Source organism: Mesoplodon bidens (assembly GCF_964165515.1).
Source record: "Mesoplodon bidens genome assembly, chromosome: 18".
In the NCBI taxonomy this organism is placed as follows: domain Eukaryota; kingdom Metazoa; phylum Chordata; class Mammalia; order Artiodactyla; family Ziphiidae; genus Mesoplodon; species Mesoplodon bidens.
Genome location: NC_138175.1, coordinates 8,091,660 through 8,114,217, shown reverse-complemented (window position 1 = coordinate 8,114,217; position 22,558 = coordinate 8,091,660). Strand labels below are relative to the sequence as shown.

Genomic DNA, 22,558 nt, shown 5'->3' with positions numbered 1-22,558 from the left:
TTCACACTGTCAGAAAAATCATCCGAATCAAGACTCCTTCTACAAGTTCAGAAACTATAAGGGTGCAAACTGTTATCATCATGCAAAAACCCAGGAAATATTGCTCCCATGAGAACTTCCTGAGGAATCTGCTGGAGAACAAGCTTCAGACAACCAAAATGACTAGACATATTAATATAAGACTAGCAATGAGCATTAAATATATACTTAAAATATATATAATAAAATACATTAAAAAGGAAACAGTGTAGTATGTAATGGCAGAAAAGTATTTACTACAAGGTATTAAATAACCCTACTTAACTACTGAGGAGGATGAAGAAACTTCAGGAACAAATCCCAAAGCCACTCTGCAGGGCTGGGTATATGTTCCTGACACAATTAGGAAGCTGCCTAGCCAAAAAAAAAAAAAAAAGTGTGGGCGGGGGTAACCACAGCAACAATGGCTGGCCCTCTGACTGCTCCCTGTATGCTAGGATCCACACCAGCAAAATGGGCACCTGATGTCCTGCTTCTCCCACACCTTAAGTCAACTTTAAACTCAAGTCTCACTGGTGAATGGATACTAATTCGTATCTGAAAGCCTGACTGTAAGGGAATCCGAGAAAATGCAGCACTGAGCTTTCCCTTCTCAGTAGTTTGGGGAGGGCATGTGGAACTGAGGTGGAGAAAGTCCGTCCACAACATGTACCACAGGAAGAACTTCCTTAACAACAGACAGGTGTTTTCCAAAAACCTACTACAAACATGCTCTCCATGAAATGTTAGGATTTAGTGTCAGTAACAAGAGAAACCTGGTGTTTCTATTAAACATTGTACTAGGTGCCCTAAGTGTAATTAAAAATAAAAAGCCTGAGCACTGGAAAGGAAGAAGCAATACTGTAAACATTCACGAGTGACATGATTGTCTACATGGAAATATCTAAGATAAACTATAAACTATAAACTATAGCAAGCTTTCTAGATATAAGATCAATATAAAGAAATCAATTCCATACCTATATACCACTAACAATAAGATCAAATATGTAAGTTTTTGTGTGTGTGTGGTACGCAGGCCTCTCACTGTTGTGGCCTCTCCCGTTGCGGAGCACAGGCTCTGGACGCACAGGCTCAGCGGCCATGGCTCACAGGCCCAGCCGCTCCACTGCATGTGGGATCTTCCCGGACCGGGGCACGAACCTGTGTCTCCTGCATCAGCAGGCGGACTCTCAACCACTGCGCCACCAGGGAAGCCCTCAAGTATGTAATTTTTAAAGCACCACTTAGGAACAAATCTAGCAAAAGATTCATGAGATGGTTATTTAAAAATCATAAAAATTTATTTAAAAACATAAAAGACCTGAATAAATTGAGAAACATACTATGTTCATAGAAAAACTTAATATCATTAAGATGTATTAATTATATGTCTATAACCATTTGAGGTGTAATTTAGAAACTCCTAGTAAAGTTGAAGATGCATACCTTACAGCTCAACAATTGAAATCCCAGGTTATACCCAAGAGATTCTCTCACAGATTGCACAAGAAGACATGTAAGAATGCCAATTAAAGCACTGTTTATAGTAGCAAAAACTTGGTGTCTCAATGACCATAAAAAGGAAAATGCATAAATAAACAGTGGTACAGTTATACAATGGAACATTATATAACAGTTAAAATGAGTAAAGAGCTCCATTTATCAACATAATATTTTGTGAAAAAAGCCAGCTACACGGGGGCTTCCCTGGTGGCGCAGTGGTTGATAGTCCGCCTGCCGATGCAGGGGACACGGGTTCATGCCCCTGTCCGGGAAGATCCCACATGCCGCGGAGCAGCTAAGCCCGTGTGCCACAACTACTGAGCCTGCGCTCTAGAGCCTGTGAGCCACAACTACTGAAGCCCACACACCTGGAGCACGCGCTCTGCAACAAGAGAAGCCACTGCAATGAGAAGCCCACACACTGCAACGCTCGCCGCAACTAGAGAAAACCTGCGCGCAGCAACAAAGACCCAACACAGCCAAAAATAAATAAATAAAATAACTTTATTTTAAAAAAAAAGCCAGCTACAGAAGGCTACATACATTATGACGACTTCTAATTAAAATGTTTAGACATGCAAAATAATATAGTTTATGGATACTTAACCTATAAATGAGAAGTATAAAATCATACATGGGAATGAAATACAGCAAAGTCAAAATAGTAGTTACCTCTGATAGAGAAAGGTAATGGGATTGAGGTGAGACAGATACCCAGGCAGCTTCACCCACATTTGTAATGTACTATTTCTTAAAAAAAGGAAAAAGGAAAGAAAACTGAAAATCACAACCCTGAAACATATATGGCAAAATATTAAAATTAATAAAGCTAGATGGTGGGTACCTGGGTGTTCATACAGTGTCCGTATTTTTCAGTAAATCTGAAATATTTACTTTACAAAAAGAATGGCAACATTCACGCAGGGACGTGGCACCGTCCTCTGGCTCTTGTGTCAGAGGGGGTCTACACAGAGCCAATTTCTTTTGTGCGCGAGAGCAGCTCAGCCACATCACTCTCACTCCCTGTCTCTCTACCATCAGTCTCGTTTTCAGCCTCCTGTCTGCCCATGTGACCAGCTGCCAGTGAGATCAGACTTGAGCTTAGAGGAAGGAAACTACCAGCCTCCAGCCTAGGCCACCAGCCTCCAGCCTAGGCCACCTGCTCCATCTCTAATACCACAGAGGAAGCAGGAGACTGGTAATAATAAAGCATCCCTCTGCTTTCCCTTTCACTCACCACTATGGACATGTCTCTTTCAGTGACCTCACTGGGGGAAGCAGGCATGCCTGTGGATGAAGGCAGGATTTGGCCTATCTGAACCCCTGGACCTCATTTAAAGGGCACCAATTTCCATCTCAGGGCAGGGTGGAAAAGGCAGCTCACTTGGGACTTGGGGACTTGTTCTTTTGCTAAGACTGAATAATCTCAGGCGTGTCCACCTGGCAGTCCAATGACATCACTGGGGTTCGCCCAAACTCTCTCTCAGGAAACTAACTCTGTGCTTTGAGCTAAAAACCCCATGGAGACTAACCTGATTTTAAACTCCATTTATGAAGGGTCAGAAGAAGCTCAGCTTTCTCTCCTCTCCCTTAGGTAGAACTGTGTAGTGCTCCTTGCAATAAAGCATTAATAAATTTGTTGTGACCAGAGCATCAGGGCTGACAGTGTTCTGCAAAATTAGATTTCTCTGGAAAACACTGGCTTGAGCTCTTCAAGAGATGGTCCTTTATGACCCACAGGCACTGGACACCAGGTAAACCTATCACTTCACTCTGCAGCCCACAGAAACCCGACAATGTCTTCCAGTGCCCTTGAAAGGAAAGCCAACTCTGTACCAGGACTTAGGTGGTCTTTCATAACACAAGCCCTCACCTGGACTATGTCCAGCTTGTTCATCACTGCATCACCAGCACCCAGCACAGTGCCAGGTGCTTGAAAAAGGCAAGAGAACATAGGACTTCTGACCCTCCCTACCCCTCTCTCCCTCCAGCCTCTTAGGCTTCTAATACAAGTGGCAACTGAAAAACAAATGGAAAAGCCAGAAATCCCTAGGAGGAAAGTGCTCTTTCTCTCGCAGCCTGGTTCCCCCCTTCTGCCACTTACCAAGCATTTCACCGTGACCCGCCCCACCCCTCTGCCATTGCCCTGCCCAAATGGGACCACCCCAAGTGATCTGGTACATTCTACCAAGGTGCAGGGGAAGTGTTTCTATTACTCCAGATTGAATGCACTTATAAAGAACAACAATATTGAGTTGAGCCCTACTTTGTACCAGCTAATTTGCTAAGACCTTTACATACATTATCTCAACTAATCCTCACAGTAACCCTATGTGATAAGTAATGATATTATTCCTCATTTACAGATTTGGAACGTGAGGCTTAAAAATTTTTAAGTAACTAAACGTGGGTTGAATTAGTTTAACCATAACCATTCTTCACCCAGCCACCAGACAGATCTTTGTAAGATCCCAGTTCCTTGCTGTGGCTCCCCAGGCCCTGCCCACCTTCCTCTTCTTATCTCTGTCCCCTCTCCCTCATCCGCTGTGCACCAGCTCCACAGCCTTTTCTCCTTCACAAACTCCCTTCCTAGAAGGAGCTGGAAAAGTAGAAAGGGCTGATATGGCCAAGGCCTTGAGTGTGCACATTATTGTACACGGATTAGGACCAGCTGGAATATTCAGAGTAGGACATGAAAAGCAGAGTGTAGGGTTTCCCTGGCAGTACAGTAAGTCCCCTCCATACCAACCTTCAAGTCGCGAACTTTCAAAGATGCGAACGTGCGTTTGCATGTCCAATCACGTAAGTTAGTTCATGTGTCTGGCGTACATTATCACGTGTGTGCATCCTCCACAAGTGGTTGTGCTTTTGTGTACTTTCCTGTACAGTACTGTATAGAGTACAGGAGTACAGTATCTTTATTTCTTGCCTGTTCACTAGATGCCAGCCCCTGTATGCCAGCTGTTGTACTGTACTACTGTACTTTTCAAGGTACTGTACCATAAGATTAAAAATGTTGTTTATTTTTAGTGTTTGTTTTTTATGTATTATTTGTGAAAAGTATTATAAACCTATTACAGTACAGTACCATATAGCCGATTGTGTTAGTTGGGTACCTAGGCTAACTCTGCTGGGCTTAACAAACAAAATGGACTTACTAACATGCTCTCCGAACGGAACTCGTTCGTATGTAGGGGACTTACTGTACTGGGAGAGTTGGTTGTCTAGAGGAGGCCAGACCAGAGCAGGGAAAGGAGTTCTGAGCGGTACTTTGTAACCCTCAATTTAGCCTCCATCCTCCAGGGATACGATATAGTCCTGTTAGTAAAGGTGGCGTCTTACAGCAGTCAGAAAGAGATGCGAAGGTAGGAAGCTAAGACCTAGATGGGATGGAACTTTAAAGGGAAAATGACACAAAACAACAAAAACATCTGGGTCAAATTTCCTTGACAGTCATAGCTTTTTTTATTGCAAAACAAAATTATCTCCTACTGATTACTTAGTGCTTAGTAGGCCTGAGGTAAACAACACAGTAAACTAGTCCGACAACCTCATTTTAAAAATAAGAGTTGAAATCCAGACTGAACAACCTGTGAGAAGTCACACAGCCAGGCGACAACTCAGAGACAGCCTGTGCCCATTTTTGAAGGTCCCCAAAGTCCCTGAGACGGCTACCAAGGTAATGTGATTATGGAGAGGAGGGTTGAGGACAGGAGGCATCTCAGCTCCTGAATTCTGCTGCTGGGGCCCTCAGGGCAGAGGCAGGTCTCATTTCCTTCCTAAACCACCTGGCATATGATTATTCGCTCCTCTACAAAATGACACGCCCTGGAGACACTCTGAACTCCAGGAGTCTTGGACCGCAGCTGCCCTGTCACAAAAGTCACATCACAACACTCTCGCTTTAGCGTTCACCTCAGTTACAGGAACTTTCAACTGACCAAACGCTGGAGGTGAGAAAGGTGACAATCAGGGGGCAATCAAATGACTTGCAGTCCCTTCTGTGCAGCAGTGGAGTGCCCTACGGGGCGGGTGTCAGCTGATACCAGCTCAAGAGAGACCCCTGTGCGCACCTCTTCCCAACACCACCTTCAGTGAGGTCAGCTTGGTACCTTAAAATCTGCCATGGCAGGAGAATTTACACTATGGGAAATGGAAAATGCTGCAAAGGAGTTGTTCCGTTCTGTTTTTTGGGTTTTTTTCTGAGAGCCAGTTATTAAACATTTACCAGCTTATCATTGGTAACTGGTGACCACGTTATTGTGTCTGAGCTTTTGGTGCTCAGAAAGCAGAAACAGAACCTCCTAATTCTTTGTAGAAGAAACAGCACTGTGTCCTGCACAAATAGGTATTTATTGCTCTCTGAAAGAAATACTTAACATTTCCTACAGTGCTTCAAGTTTTCAGAGTTTCTAATTTGCCTTCTGGAAAAAAACATATCACTATCAGCATGAACGCTGAATCTCATCCATTTTTGCATCCTCAAAGACTTGACTCCATAAATATATCCCTCTCTCTTTTCTGGCATTCTTTCAACACATACCCATTCCCAAGTGTCACTCACTACTTCTTTTGATTTTGTAAGAAGACTGTCTCGGGCTTCCCTGGTGGCTCAGTGGTTAAGAATCCGCCTGCCAATGCAGGGGACATGGATTCGAGCCCTGGTCCAGGAAGATCCCACGTGCCGTGGAGCAACTAAGCCTGTGTGCCACAACTACTGAGCCCACGTGTCACAACTACTGAGCCCGCGTGCCACAACTACTGAAGCCCGCGCCTCTAGAGCCCTGCTCTGCAACAAGAGAAGCCACTGCAATGAGAAGCCCGCGCACCACAACAAAGAGTAGCCCTTGCTCACCGCAACTAGAGAAAACCCATGCACAGCAACGAAGACCCAACGCAGCCAAAAATTAATTAATTAATTAATTAATTTAAAAAAAAAAAAAAGAAGACTGTCTCTCAACTCTCCACTGCCCTTCCCTTCAGAGCCAAGCCTTTTCAAAGGTGCTTGAATCCTCCAGCTCCACCCGGGCTTCCACCCACTTCTCCACACCCCACACCACACCATTCTAAGGTCACACATGACAGAGGAACGAAATCAACTGGTACCTCAGCCCTTACTCTGACCCCGTGAAACTCCCTCCTCCATAACTACCTGGCAATCTGAGGCACCCTTCCCTGTGGTTCGCCTTCTACCTCTATGCCTGCTCCTTCTCTGTACACAGGGCTCCTTCTCCTGTCCTGAAATATCCATGTAAGTGCATAAGACCCAACTGTCAACTACAGATTCCTCTGGGGAGTCAAGTAATATAGGGGTATAAAGGGTTTCAAATTTTTACTCTGTAAGACATAAATTGTTTGAATGTTCCATAAAAAATGAACTTATACAATTGTTTTTTAAGTTAAGTGACCCCAAAGTTTCATTCTGGTCTATAAAACGCCACTCACAGTCCACTGTCAACATGGGCCCATGGGGCATTAGCTGCCATCTGCATGCTGCCCTCTCTCAAATCTGCTCTAGTCCTGGTGACTCTAATAAGCTCCAGGTTTGAACACTCAAAAGTCTAAAAGCCACCTCCATCCAGATCTTCCACACACACTGCAAACTCAACACTTCACCACACCTCTGCTGTACTCGCTCCAGTTCAGGGCAGGGACCATCAGCATGAAAACACAAATCAAAAGCCTGAGACCTCCTGGACTCTTCTTAAACCCTCCACCTAGTCAGTCATGCTGACTCTAGGTCCAAATTCCCCTCAAATCTAGTCCCTCTTCTGGATCTCCAAGCCACTTCTTTAACTCAGGCCCTAATTTCTCATTTATGTTGGGGCAAAAACCAAATTGGTCTCCCTGGGTGTAATCTCCCATCTCTTCCAATTTATCCCCCAAACCATAACCAGAAAAATATTATTAAAATACAAATTGAAACACATCATCGTTCCAACTAAGGCCCCTGCACAAATCCCTAGTCACCATTTCTAATTCCCCAACTGGTTATCATAGCACTGAAGATAAAATTGCAACAGAATTCAAAGCTGTTTGGGATCTTCTTCCACCAGTAGTTCTCATATTCCAGTCAGGCTAAACAACCTTAAGTTCCTGAGAAAGTTCCATTTTCACTCTGTTTGCCAAAGGTCACCTTTGCTAAGGAGCCTTCTTGGAATGGCTCCTTCCTCCTGAAGGCTGGGCATGGATGCCCGATGTTTTCCATGACACCTACCTAATCACGGTACTTACTACACTACTGTAATAGTCAACTTGTCAGTTTACTACAAGCTTCTGAAGACAAAATGTCTCACTTCTGTACCTGTACTGCCTGACACTTGGGGGAGGGCTGACTGAATAAATATTCATAAATCTCAGTCCTGAAAGGGACCTCAGAATTAATTCTGATTCTTCCTCCATGCCTTTATCAAATGTCTGTTACCCTGGGTAACCCCCCTGCTAAATGAATGTCCAGCCTCTTGAACACCTCTTGTGATGGGGAAATCACTACCAAACACTGATGCCCAACAAGGTCTCCTGCTGCACATGAAGGCAGAGTTCACTACAAAGAGCTCATGGCTCACAGTCTGCTGACACCTTATCCAACAGGAAGTTCAAGGCCCTGCTGTGGCCATGGCTGGAAGCTGGCTTCCAGACTGTCACAGGTCTCAGAAACACCCGGCAAAAGGAACACTGGCAGGATGGCTGCTAGAAATGAGTCTGGGAAGAAGGGCCCTGTGCCCAGCAAAGAGGAGGCACGCGGGCCTAAGGTTGATGTCCACGAGACAATTGGCACCCAGGGTGGGCACCTTCAACCAAACAGAGAAGCTAAGTCTGCTCAGACTTAAATCCTAGCCAGACACAATTTTATCAGTGCTAAACATTTAACCTTTTGGAAAAGAGCTCTTTAAAAACAATAAAGTTGGAAGATTTTCATAGAGTTAACGCAGCCGGGATTTCCCTAAACTCTGTCTGCCCTAGCTGTGCCTTCAACGTTTAGGCTCCAGAACTGCCACACTGCAAAAAGAGAAGTCTAACGGCACCATTTTGCCCTAATTCCAAGAGAGTCTAAGAGAACAGAGAAAATATTATTAGAATCAATGATTTTATTGAGGGAGATAAGTTACTCAAATGTCAACAGGCCATAGGCAAAGGGAACAAACATGTTAGAAGTCTCAGGTGCGCTGGAAGAGGAGAGAGAGTACTAACAGCTCTGCCCAACCAACATTCCAGATCCAGGGTTTCCATACTTCTCCAAGGCTCGATTTCTCATGGGTCACTTTCCACTCAAAGGATTCTGAAGACCAAATGCAACGGGATTCCTTCAACTACCACCCAAGAGTCTTCGGGTCTTCTCTCAGCCAAGGCATCCAATGAAAATATGATCTATTTTTCAGATTCCTCTGGAGGATTAAAAAGTCTCTTTCGCATTGCATTGCCACGCTCCCTGCTCTTGTTCCTCTTTTCCATGTACTAGAAAATAAAAGGAAGGGGGGGAGAAAAGAGACAATAGATTACGTCATCATTTACATACGTTAAATATTTAGATATATTTGCAAAATAAAAATAACATTTTTACTGACAAAATTTCTACATGGCTCTTATTTCACTGAATCTGAGATTGGAAACAGTGACCTTAGAGGCCATCTAGTAAAATTTCATTCAATACAGTACAGCACCTAACTCCTTGTAGGTGCAGAGATATTTGCTGAGTTAATTTCCTCCCAAAATGTGAATTCAATAAATATTTAGGGTGGATGAGTCCTGTCCCTGTTCTCCAGAAGCTCACAACCTAGCGTGTCATCTAACCTCTACTTGAACACTTCTTAATCAGGAGGCTCCCTACTCTGAGAGGCAGCCTGTTTAACTGTTGGACACTTCTACTTGTTCCAGAGCTTCTCGTGTTGAACCAATAAGCGTTTCCCTGTAAATTCTCCTACTTCCCTCTATTTCTCCTTGCCTGCTACAATCTTCCAAATACCTGATTACAGGTAACCCACTCACTATCTCTTTTACAGGCTGAACGCTGCTGGTTTCTACAACTGTTCCACAGAACATAGCTTCTGCCTTCTAAAGGCTTATCTGTAAAGTGCCTTTTATACAACACTTTAATATGAATAACCCCTTATAAAAAAATACCACACCAGAATTAAATACTCCAGTGCTCTAAACAAAGTCCGGCAGATATGGACTACAGTGGGCCTACTAGTTCTTATGACCTAGACACATCATATTTCTATAAATATTGCCAAAAGAGTAACTGGCTGCTAGTAACCATATTATCCTAATGGTTCATATGGAAACTTATAGTCAGCTGAACTTCCTAGGATTTTTTCATCATGAATAGTCATCAAACCCAATTCTCCCCAAATCTTATGTTCCTGTAATCGGTTGAATCTAAATGTAGTTTTCACCTTGGAGGATTTTAGCCTAGTGTTCTGATCTGGCCAGCAGGTTATAACTAACAGGAAACCCAGAGCCTGGCACTGAGAAAAAGTACTTGTTTAAAGCAGAGAAACTTGAATGTAAGTGGTTTCATAAGTGTATATTTACATGCTTATAATATATACACCAATAAAGACATTTTAAAGGTGCAAGAGGGGTCCTTAGGCAGAGTGGAAAAAAAGGAAAAGCAAATTCAAGTTGAAAAAACTGAGTACATGTGAGTAAGTGGACATCAAAATCTTTCAGCTGTCAGGGATATGGAAAGAAGCCACAGAAACAAAAGATTAGTGACAGCACTAAGCAGGGACTCTGGCTGCCCTCCCCTGAGTCCTGAGGTTAACACCGTTGAGGTACTTCATCTTCTGGGCCAGTAAGCTCAAATGTAAGGAGTTGGGCTAGATAATCTTTAAGAAGTTTTCTAGGTCTAAAGTTTTGACTGAAGAGTTCTAACATATTTTCTGGAATAGTAGCAGTTTTCAAACTTTTTTTTTCCTCATCAAAGGGCCATTTCAAATAACAGATGAAACACCAGGTCCCTTTAACCAAAACATTCCTTTTATCCGTCATACATTAATTTTCTTCATAAGACTGTCAGGGGGAGAGGGGAAGGGTGTTTCATTGCTTTAAAAGGTTAAAAAAAAAAAGTTGTAGAACATGGAGGGATACGTGCTCTGAGAAAAATATTTGATATCCCTCTTTAATCATATGAAGCCTCCAACAATCAGGTTCAAAGGAGGGTCTAATGGGTAAGTCTTCAGAAGACAATACTCTGTAGCAAGCCAATAAAATAAGTCATAAAGCAAATTAAAACAGAGTCTATATTAAAATACATGTTACGGTATCTCCAAAGGGAGTCAACATGGCCCCTGAATAAAAGAAGAAAAAAAAAGGATAACTATGTTATTCACAAAACGCCACCAAACAACACAGACAGCATGGAAGGTCAATTAGCCAAAAACCAAACCAAACAAAACAAGTAAGAGGGACAAAAGAGGATGCTGCAAAAGTAGTATTAGCGATTATTTCAATAAAAAGAACAAAAGCAGCAACAAAGCAGCAAAGAGAGCATCAGAAAGAACTGGCCGGACCTTTTTTCTAGTTAAAAGCTTCAAAGAATGAAGTACTTAAATGACACATGAAGGAAATGGTAGGAGGAGAGCATTAGAAGCAGTAAATGGGAAACTGGGAAGCATTAAAAGCAGAGAGGAAATAAATGAGCACAGGTTCGGAAAATTGAAGGATGAAAGAACAGACAGAAAAACATCTATAAATCAGGTAATGAAGCAATATAAAAAACTACATAGAGGGCTTAGAAAGTAGTCAAGGAGAAAACCTGACATTTATACGAAAACAGACTCAGACAAAATAAGAAAAATATCCACACGGTCTTCTACCAAATAGGAAAAAAAAATTTCATATGAGGATCTAATCACCAAACCAATGGCAAAATCACTGAACTGTAAGGGCAAAAAAAAAATCTAAACTTAGGAAAAAAGCTATCTTATACAACTGAAAGCATGTAAGAAACAAACAGCTATACCAAATAAAACACTATGGGTTTTATTTTTCCATGATCTTACTAAAATAGGAACACAGCCCTAGGTTTAGTTTCCATATAAACTACCATTTACATATGATGAAAAAACTCTTTTCAAAAATCAGTTTAGGGCCTCCCTGGTGGCGCAGTGGTTGAGAGTCCGCCTGCCGATGCAGGGGATACGGGTTCGTGCCCCGGTCTGGGAGGATCCCATATGCCGCGGAGCGGCTGGGCCCGTGAGCCATGGCCGCTGGGCCTGCGCATCCGGAGCCTGTGCTCCGCAACGGGAGAGGCCACAAGAGTGAGAGGCCCGCATACCGCAAAAAGAAAAAAAAAAAAAAAAAAAATCAGTTTAAAACACTTATACCCATTTGTTCACACAAAGAAAATTATTACAACTCCAGGAAGTTTTTCAAACAGGAAAGATGCTGTAAAGGGATTCCAGGAAGGCGGGGGTGTAGGGGGGGAGAACCCCAAAGTGGAAAACACAAAAAATGATTCATAGATGCTGAATGGCTTCAAATATCATATCTAATACCTTTCAATATGAGGCTCATAGGGGAAAAAAAGTTCAAAAGTACAGAAAACACAAATTGGAGGGCAGATTTTTAGTAGTTATATATATTTAAAGGTTCTGGACCTAAAATATCTGATGAACAAAACAGAAATGGAATTAAATTTCTTTTCAAAGATTTAAAATGCACTCTGTTCAGTTTGCAGTACCTGCAAAAAGACAATAAACTTTGGTTGTTTGCCCAAGTCCAAGTCATAGCCTAAAACTCTATTCAGGAAACGAGTCTTTCCAAACAAGTCAAACTAGATCCCTATGGGTTGTACATACTATAATTATAAAGAAGTTCAAAATTTTAAAGCTGAGAAGAGCCTAAGTCTAGCCTCCTCATGTTATACAAGGAAATTGAGGCCCAGAGAGTTTTAGTTACCTGCTATAGCTAAACACTGACTGACAAGTCTTTCTGCTGAACAGATTCAATGTCCTAAACCTTAAAAATTCATCCAAAGGAGTTACAGTGACTATTATAAGATAGTTGTTTTCATTTATGTACATGCAAAAAAACATCAGCAATGTCCCAAAACTGTCCCCAGAAGACACTTTCATTTCTCCTCTTGGTTTTAGGTGAAGACATACATATAAAGTCAATTTTTGATGTTGTACAAAAATTTGCAAAAAACTTAATATTGTTCCAAGATGTTCTTTTCTATTGTTCAACCATTTCCATCCTTTAACATTTTCCTTACCTCATTCTTCAAGCATTTTCTCATCTCCCGATCAAGATCATTGCAATGACCAAAAAATTTCAGAATGCTGTGCTAAAAGGAAGAAAAGGCGTAAAATATTTCATCCCATAATATGCTAAGGTCTCTGGCACACAGAATTGAAACACTTATTCCTACAGAAATGGGTTTAATGGGTCATCTTGTCAGTAAGCAAACAGTTAATAGTTAAGCAAATAGTTAAGTCACAAGTATAAAATATACAAATAAACAGGCGTATCTTGGCATTCCTACAAAAGAGGAATAAATGCTCTATAGGTAGAAATGAAAAATAAAAAGACTTTTCTTTGATAAAAGAGAAGACTATTAACCTGCCAAAACCTCACAATGACCGAGTGAAAAGCATTTTATTACCCAATACCCTTTCTTTAAGGGCATGTTATCCATCCTCTATTATACAGTGATGTCAAAGGGTAGTGTAGCCATATTGACACGACCAGTAACTTCCTTCACGAGCAAACATTCCTGTCCCATAGAAGAGTTACTTATGGAAAGCTTGGTGCCAAAGCCATTCTCTCATTTGCCTCCATTCAAAATGTCATCAAAATAAATTAGAAACACAAAACACTATTATTAGATGGCCTGTAAGGGCCACATAACCAAGCCAGTAATTCACAAGATAAGAAAATCAATGTCTGAATTCAAAGTCTGCTTTGTTTGAAAAGCAAAAATAAAAATCTTCTAGTGGTTTCAAGTCCTGTGACTATTATCATGGCAAAAAGTATATATGCTCCAAAGCAGATAAAGACTGACATCAAGAACCTGAATTTTAGTAGGGCCATAATTAGTGTGTTTGCATGTCACGATTTTTATGGGTAGGTCAGACAGCATGGTGATCTCCTATAATGACATGCCATAAATGCTGAATTTGTAACAATAAGCACATCTTTTCCTTTTCTTTCTAATTAAGGATTTCATGGAAACCAGACAACGCATAATTAGTAATAGTCATGCTACTTCTTTTTTCCCTGTTTCTTCACCACTTTAAATGTACTTTTCTGGTCCACACTGAATAAATGGTCAGAGTTTTTCTGGCAAGCATTTAAGATCTCCTACTGATTACCTAATTACCTTTTCAGGATAAATATTTCCTGTGTATAAACTACCTCCTTGACAACAAACAGGGACAATGCTTTTTCACACACCTTCTGGCCAAACAGAAATACCAGAAAGGGTTAAACTTTTAGAATGTAAGGCAGTATTTCATAGTTTAGTTTATATTTATTCATATCATCCCATACACATACATCTTATTTTAAAAATTCAAGACAAAAACTAATTTATATTTTCACTTTCACCTCAACATTAGCCCAAATGAGAATTATACTCTTGTGACATTATGTGAAAAACGCCCCAGTGGAATTGGTAAAAGAAATGCCCATGGACTGCACTTCTCTTGTATACACGTGCATAAGCCTCCAGTGCCTGGTGTCTGTTTATAGAGAACAAACTGGTAGAGCAACTGATTGAATAAGTGAATCAATTAGCCGGTGTCTGGAAGACAGTGTCCCAGGCACTAGGGACACAACAGCGAGCCAGGTGGACCTGGGCCCTACTCTCATAGCTCAGAGTCAGAGGAAAAGAGACAAATCATGAAGTGACTGCTATAAAGCAGCGGTTCTCAAAGTGTAGTCCCCAGGGCTACCCAAGACCTTTCCAGGGGAAGGTAAAATCTATCTTCCTAATAATTGAAGATCTTATTTGCTTTGCTCACTTTCATTCTCTCACAAGGGTACAGTGGATTTTTCCAGAGGCTACATGAAGTGTAATATCACCACAGATTGAGTGCAGAGACAGATATGAGAATCCAGCTGTATTCTATTAAACTAAACATTAAAGAGAACTGCAAAAATGCAAAAGCAATGCCACTCTTTCCACCATTTTTTTGTTTTGGAAAACAAGGTCTTTTTTATGAAAAATAACTATTGACATGTAATGGGTTTATTATTATAATTTTTAAATAAATTAGTATTTTTCAATTTCTCAGTTTAAATTTCTAATTCACTAAATATTGGTAGATATAGTCCACATAAACAAAAGTTCTTTGGGGTCCTCAATAACTTTTAAGAGTGTGAAGGAGTCCTGAGACGAAAAAGTGTAAGAGTAACTGCCATAACGTAGGAAATCTATTATATACAGTATTACTGGAGTACAGAGAATCCGGGCCAGGAAAGAAAAGGAAGTGGAAATGACAAATTAAGCAGAATAAAGCCTGGAGGATGATAAAACCTGATCAAGCAAATGAGAAGTTGAGACAGTGAGGAAGGCTCTAGGTTAAGCATAGGAAAAAAGCAAGTACAAAGGCTTAGAAGACAAAAACATGCTCCAGTACAACTGCAGACAAGAATACGCAGGAAGGATGAGGGGCGCGGGGGCGTGTAGTCAAGCCCAAGAGTAAGTAGGGGCCAGTACATGAAGGCCTCAAAACACAAAGAAATTTTAGAGTTTATTCTACAGGCAAAGGGAGCCATTAAGGGGAACAGTGATTAAACTTACGTCTGAGAGAGCACTCCAGATGCAGCATGGAAGGTGAATTGGGACAGAAAAGAGGACAAAACAGTCATGGGACCAGGTGGCCCCAGTAAGATAATGCTGGAATCAATTGGTGTTAAGAGCAGACATATAAATCACTGGAACAGACCAGAGAGCCCAGAAGTAGACCCATTCACATATGGTCAGCTGATTTTTGACAAAGCCACCAAGGTAATTTAGTGGGGAAAGGACAGTCTCTTCAACAAATGGTGCTGGAATAACTGGGTATCCACAGGGAGAGAAATAAACCTTGACTCATACCTCACACCCTACACAAAAATTAACTTGAATCACAGACCTAAATTTTAAAAGGTAAAACTATAAAACTTCTAGAAGAAAAAACAGGAGAAAATCTTTGTGACCAGGAAATATACAAAGATCCTTAGAACACAAAAAACATAAACAATAAAAGAAAAAACTGGTAAATTAGACTTCATCAAACTTACAAACGGCTCTTTGTAACACATCTTTAAGAAAATAAAAAAGGATGCCACAGACTGGGAGAAAATATTCACAATACACTTATGAGACACAGAACTTGTATGCCAAATGATAAAAAGAATTCTTACAACTCAATAACAAGACAAAACAACCCAATTTTAAAATATGGGCAAAAGACGTTATATGAATGGCCAATAAGTACATGAAAAGATGCTTAAAGTCATCAGCCCCCAAGGGAACACAATTTAAAACCAAATAATATACTATGACACATCCATAGAATGGCTAAAGTTAAAAAGACTTACAATATCAATTCTCATTAATTATCTATTTTATACATATTAGTGAATATATGTCAATCCCACAGTATCAATTCTTAATCTAGATGTATGGCAGAAATAGTTTACCGAAAAGTATATTGTCATCAACAACATTCTTTGAACCAGTATAAATACCTGACTTCACAGGTCATTGGCATTCCTTACTACCTTACTTTTAGTCTTAAAATTTTACTCCTTTAAATAATACTATTATTGGAATCTGATATATCTACAGTTTATGAATAACATGAAGGAAATAATGCATCATGCAAAGTTAAAGAAAAACACAAATGCTCCTTATAACTGTCTCATACATCAAATACATGAAAAAAAGCTAAATATTTGACAATGGGAAAAATATCAGATTAATTTAACGCATTCCAAAACTGGGCTTATTTTCTATTTTGGTTTTAACCATGGAATTTTATTTCCATTCCACTAACGACTAAGTAAACCTGTCAAATTAGGCCAGTCATAATTTAAATCTAGTTAACATATAATTATAAAAAATGTTTCAACTTCCTTTAAACACAGAACTGTAGAATTCAAGGAACAAGGAACAGGGATTCCAATTACTATATATCATTTCAGAAGCTCCCTAATACACTACCATGCTTGATTTCTACTCATCATAAAGGGAAGTGGTTTCTAAAAAGATCACAAGGGCTTCCCTGGTGGCGCAGTGGTTGAGAGTCCGCCTGCCGATGCAGGGGACACGGGTTCATGCCCCGGTCCGGGAAGATCCCACATGCCGCGGAGCGGCTGGGCCCGTGAGCCATGGCCGCTGAGCCTGCGCGCCCGGAGCCTGTGCTCCACAATGGGAGAGGCCACAACAGTGAGAGGCCCGCGTACCGCAAAAAAAAAAAAAAAAAAAAAATCACAAGCATCAATCTTTACTAAGCTAAGACCCATAACTAAGACATTATCATTTCCTTCCATTAATGGAGATAACGTTTTACATCATTGTGCTGTACCTAGGTTTCATTTTTGCTTTATGGTCATTTTCTGAACTCTTACATTTTTGTGACATTCCTTAAGCAAGTTAATCAAGACGTTGCATTCTTCAGTATGCAAGTGTGGAGATAAGTCAGGATGCATCTTTAGGAGAAGGAGATGGAGCACAGCAGAGCAACCTGTGGATACAAGAGTGTCTTGAATATGTGTGACTGTACTTGTTAATGCGACCTAAAACTATTTTCAGTGAGAACCTGCAGTGACTTTTATCAGAAAAGAATGCTGACCTTAGGCAAATTATTAAACTTGAGCCTCAGCTTCCTTAACCAATGACTTAACAGATTTGGCAGGTTATCAGGAGTGTTTAGAGAATATGCAGGTTCAGGAAAAAGCGGACTCCTCAAGAGACCCAATCCTGGAAATAGGTGCTCAAGCAGAAACAGCTTGCCTATATTAATAAGCCTGACTTCAATTACTTTTCCCACATTCCTGAAATTGATTACAACTCATTTTGTTCGGATGAAATTCTACCAATGAAGAGAACTGGCCTATTAATCCTTTTTAAATGTATAAGGGTTAAAGGGCCATTAGTCAGTCTCACATCAGTGTGAATTAATGTAGACTGCTTTCTTCCTAACTAACATCTGGCTGAGAAAATCTAACTAAACCATGAAGAGAAACAAGAAGCAGATGTGGAAATTTTTTCCTCAAATTAAGCATATATGCTCATAAAATGCAATTATTACAATGAAAACAAGAACCTAAAATCCCTGAAATTAAGTTTAATTGCTTCATTTCACAAAGAAGAAAATTAGCAGCCAAGGTCTAAGATAAAACATCATTTTCAGGTGTTTGCTATATTTATGCAGCACTATTCACCTATTCTTTTCTTAAACCTATTCTTTTTAACTCAGAAAAGATTACTACACATCCACCAGAATAGCTATAATCACAAAATCAGACAATACCAAGCACCAGTTAGGATGTGGAGGAAAGGGACCTTACTCATTGCAACTGGGAACGGTAAATAGTACAGACACTTTGGAAAACAATTTGGCAGTTTCTTAAGAAGTTAAACACAAACTTAACATATGACCTGGAAACTGCACTCCTAAGACCACACCCAAGAGAAATGAAAACATATATCCCCACAAAGACTTATATGTGAATGTTCATAGCATTATTCATAATAGTCAATACTGGAAACAATCCAAATGTCTAATAATCAAATAATGGATAAACAAATCGGTATATCTATACAATGGGATAATACTACCTAGCAATTAAAAAGAATGAACTTATACATGTGCCAACAGGGAGGAACCTCAAAAGCACTAAATTAAATGAAATAAGCCATATCCAAAAGACTGTAATGCATGAGTCCATTTATATGCAATGTCTAAAAAGGGCAAATTTGTAGAGGCAAAAAGCTGATCAATGCCTAGGCCCAAAGGTGAGAGTGCGGATTAATATGCAAATGGCACAAAGAAAACTTTGGGGGACGAAAATGTTCTAAAATAGGATTGTGGTAATGGCTGCACAACTGTAGAAGCTTACTAAAATCACTGAATTCACTTAGAGTGAGCGAATTCTATGGTATGTAAATTATACCTTAATAAAGCTGTTAAAAAAAGTTCCAAGAAATTCAAACTGCCCATCAACCTCCCACTCCCAACAAATAAAATCCTTAAAAATGACTAAACAAATAATTGCAAAGAATTATAATATCTACTATTTCAGATTTCAAGTGATAAAAATATCAGAAGATCACTGTTCCACTAACTACTAAATACACACACACACACACACACACACACACCCCACAGCTAAAGATCACAAATCAGGCAGCTGTGCCAAGTAAGTATTTGAGTATTTGAAATGCAAACTGGAAATGCAGCCAAGTTCAAGTTCTGTCTGCCTGTCACTGATGACAAAGTCTTTTCAATGATATGAAAATTTTGCCTCAGAAAAATGAGGTCTCATGCAGTACAGCAATTTAAGTCATCTAATATTATACCAGTATTATATACCTACACTTATGTATATATTAGTTATCCTACTTCTGCCTTGCTTATTTTTTCTGAAGGGAGATGTACACTGGTTTAGTCACCCAGAAAACGCCATTAACATTTTATTCCATAAATATATTTGACAAAATATTTTTGCATATTTCTATCAACCAGCCCTCAAATGTGTGCTTTTACAGTTCAGAAACAAGCTTCTGACGTACTGGAATGGCCTCTCTCACTGGTAAGGTAAAACTTAAGAACACACTTGGCTGCTGAGATAAATATACACATGCACCTTGTATATAAGCGTAAATGTATATCATGATACATATTTTTCCTCCCTCCACAAAAGTTTACATCAAATATATACGTTACTGTAGACCCAGTCACGGTGCCAATAAAACATCTTCCTGTCTACCTACTTATCCTAGGTGATTGTGTCAAACAAGAAAATGGTTTCATATAGTTTCCTTTTCCTATTCTTCTTGGTGAAAGCTGTGACTTAACCTAAAGCTCTAAACACTTACCTATCCCTTATCTAACAAATTCCTTGCTTTATCAATCATTCCCCTCTTGCCTCCATCCTCTCTTTTTAGTTAGATATTCTCTTCTTCCCCTTTCCCTCTATCTACAGCTTTGGCTAACTGTTGGTGTATATGCAGATGCACTGCTGTACTCCTGGGTGTAATATACAAAACATAACTCTAAAACAATGGCATTGTTCTTAGAGCACATTTAAATGAGTGCTGACACCCTCCAGTAGTCATCTTTAAAAGCTTATTCTAGTAACACTATTGTAACTAAAAGTAACGTTTTATGAACTGAATAAAAGCTAAATATATATTGCATATTCTTATTTTTTAAATCTCATCAAAGCCATAAGAATATATCCACATTATTAGAGTAGAAAATAATTTCTTGAACACTTACCACGTGCAGGCACAAGTCTTATAATCCTCCCAATAACCGGAGGAAGTAGGTACCTTTTTAAGTTCAGTTGAACCATAAGAAAGAGCTTTTCTGTAGGTCAAAGTACACATTACTCATATTTTCATAGCAAAACTAATCCCCGGGTCACACAGTAAGTGACAGAGTTACTACCCAACGTATCTCCCACCGTGACAGATTTTTCCCGCATTCAAAATAGGAAGGACATGCCTTCCCAGCAGTTTGTGAACGAAATAAATTCAGACAGAAAAAAACTATTTCCCAAAGAACCTCTGGTTAGCTACAACTTCAACAGGGACTAATTCTAGGCCTAGGTTCAAAGAAGTCAATGTAATATTATCCCATATTATTAGAAAGAGAGGATCTGTCTACATCAAGAAAAAGAAAAGTATTATGTGTGTCCTAATCAGCCATGTCCAGAATACTGACAATTTGAGTACCCCCGGGGGGAATGCTCAGGATGGAGATGGCTCTGAAACTAGGTTTAAACAGGAAGCCATTCATGAAACTGGGAATATTTACTAACTTAGGGAAACCCACAACAGAGGAGACAGATAAAAAGAACAGCCTGGTTAAGTATGACAAGTAATGGATTTGAAGGGAGAAGATGTGGGTCTGAAGGCAAAGGCTGTGGACACAGCTATTCACAAGTTTTATCACTTCGGCTAACTTAATCTGAGACCTAAGTCTCTTCTTCCATAAAATGGAATTAGCTCTTGACCTATAACATGAGGTTTAAAATAACATATGTGAGAGTATCTGAAATAGTGAAGAGTGAGTGCGACAAAGGTAAAGCATTATTAGTATCTCTGAAATGCCCCGTCATCGGATGGGAAAGGCTGAACTGAACTGACTCTGAGATGTGTCCGAGGACAGGACTGGAAACCAAAGTGTGGCAGTTACAGAGGCAGTTGTCATCTTACTGGAGCTGTCCAACAATGAAACAGGCTGCTGTGTGAACTTCTCATTTATCTGTCCTAATGTGCCCAAGAGACTGGCTAAGTTAATTAAGGATGTTACAGAGTATATTCTTACGTTGCATCCTTACCTTTCTTCTCAAATCTAAGTTCACAATTAAATTTAAGCCATTCCCAAAAATAAAATTTGCCCTCAAGGGATAAACGCCTGTTACTACTGATAACACAGAAAACAATCTCAAAAGGCAGCACCAAGGTAATTATGAACATCAGCCGCACTATTGAAGCAAAGGTGAAGGGAGCGTTCATTGGTGACAAGACTTTGTGTATGGGTGTTTGCAGTGAGAAAGAGAGGGATAAATTCCTTTCAAACTGTTAGTACTTAGTTAAACACAAAACTTCAGTCCCACTTTTACACTGGCATTTCGAAACCATCAGAACGGTTTACTTGTCACAGCTACAGCTCTTCCTTCCCCATGCCAATCCCATCCACTTCCTCAGGGATGCACACATTGATACCACAACAGTCCACTTAAACTCTTTAAAATGTTCATCTGTGACAATTTGATATTTTGATAACTGGCTAATAGGCCCCTGAAAAGCAACTGTAACTTTTACTTGGGGGTAAGCTGGGAGGGTTGAAGCAGTAGGGTGCCCTCACTAAAGATATAAAGACTATAGTCTTATTTTACTCACTGCTTCACCTTATTCTACCAAGACCCTGAGGTAAAATTTTTCTAACGAGTATTCTATGATAGGCTGAAGATTTCAACCACCAGGTGGCACAATTTTAGAAAATTAAAAAAAAAAACGAGAGTAAGAAATACATTAACTAGTGAAGAAAAGGGAGGAAGCATTCTAATAACACATTTCAGCAGATCTATGATCACAAGGGGGAAACCCTATATTTTAATGCCACTTAGGCTTTCTTTAGAAAGATTTTGCTATTGTGTGACCCCACCAGAGAGAAATTTACACTACAATTATGATTTCTAATGTCATTTTTTTTTTTTTTTGCGGTATGTGGGCCTCTCACTGTTGTGGCCTCTCCCGTTGCGGAGCACAGGCTCCGGACGCGCAGGCTCAGCGGCCATGGCTCACGGGCCCAGCCACTCCGCGGCATGTGGGATCCTCCCAGACCAGGGCACGAACCCGTGTCTCCTGCATCGGCAGGCGGACTCTCAACCACTGCGCCACCAGGGAAGCCCTCTAATGTCATTTTAAAACGAGGCCAGAAAAGCTCTTGTTCGGAGTCTGAAGAATCTGTTCTCCAGGAAAAATGATGAAATAATTGTTAGTGCTCTCTAAAAGATATTTTTTTAAGTCTCATTTCAGAAAGCACCGGAATTAGTTAAATGAGTGTTTCTCTACTTCAAACTGCACCATATTCAGCAGAGGTAGCAGACACAGCAGGGGACTACCTACCCTACCCACTTTTACTTATCACAGCTGCAAAGTCACCAAATCTAAACAGATGCTTTTGAGTAAGTGACAAGTGCTCCCAGAGTATAGACCGTGCCCCACTGCTACTGAGAGCCACCCACATAGTTCCTTAAGGAATGGGCCCAGGGGCAGCTTTCCCTGAACTAATATTTATCAGCGCTTACTTCGTGCTGAGCACCGTCAGATCACGTGAATTTCAGAGGAAACAAAATC

The 22,558-nt window shown here is 40.2% G+C and overlaps 1 protein-coding gene across 3 annotated transcripts in view; it reads right to left on the bottom strand.

Annotated features, from left to right (window-relative positions):
* Positions 1–8,592: 8,592 nt before the first annotated feature.
* The window catches only part of CMC2 (C-X9-C motif containing 2), a 15,532-nt gene continuing 1,566 nt past the window's right edge, over positions 8,593–22,558 (bottom strand). The window contains exons 2-4 of one of the 3 annotated variants that reach the window (XM_081215565.1): positions 17,092–17,207; positions 12,746–12,817; positions 8,593–8,979 (exon numbers count right to left, since the gene is read on the bottom strand). In XM_081215565.1, coding sequence (XP_081071691.1) covers positions 8,893–8,979; positions 12,746–12,817; positions 17,092–17,172 — 240 coding nt within the window. In that variant the 5' untranslated portion in view covers positions 17,173–17,207 and the 3' untranslated portion in view covers positions 8,593–8,892. The remainder of the gene's footprint in view (positions 8,980–12,745; positions 12,818–17,091; positions 17,208–22,558) is intronic. The other 2 variants (XM_081215563.1, XM_081215564.1) reach the window with 2 other exon arrangements.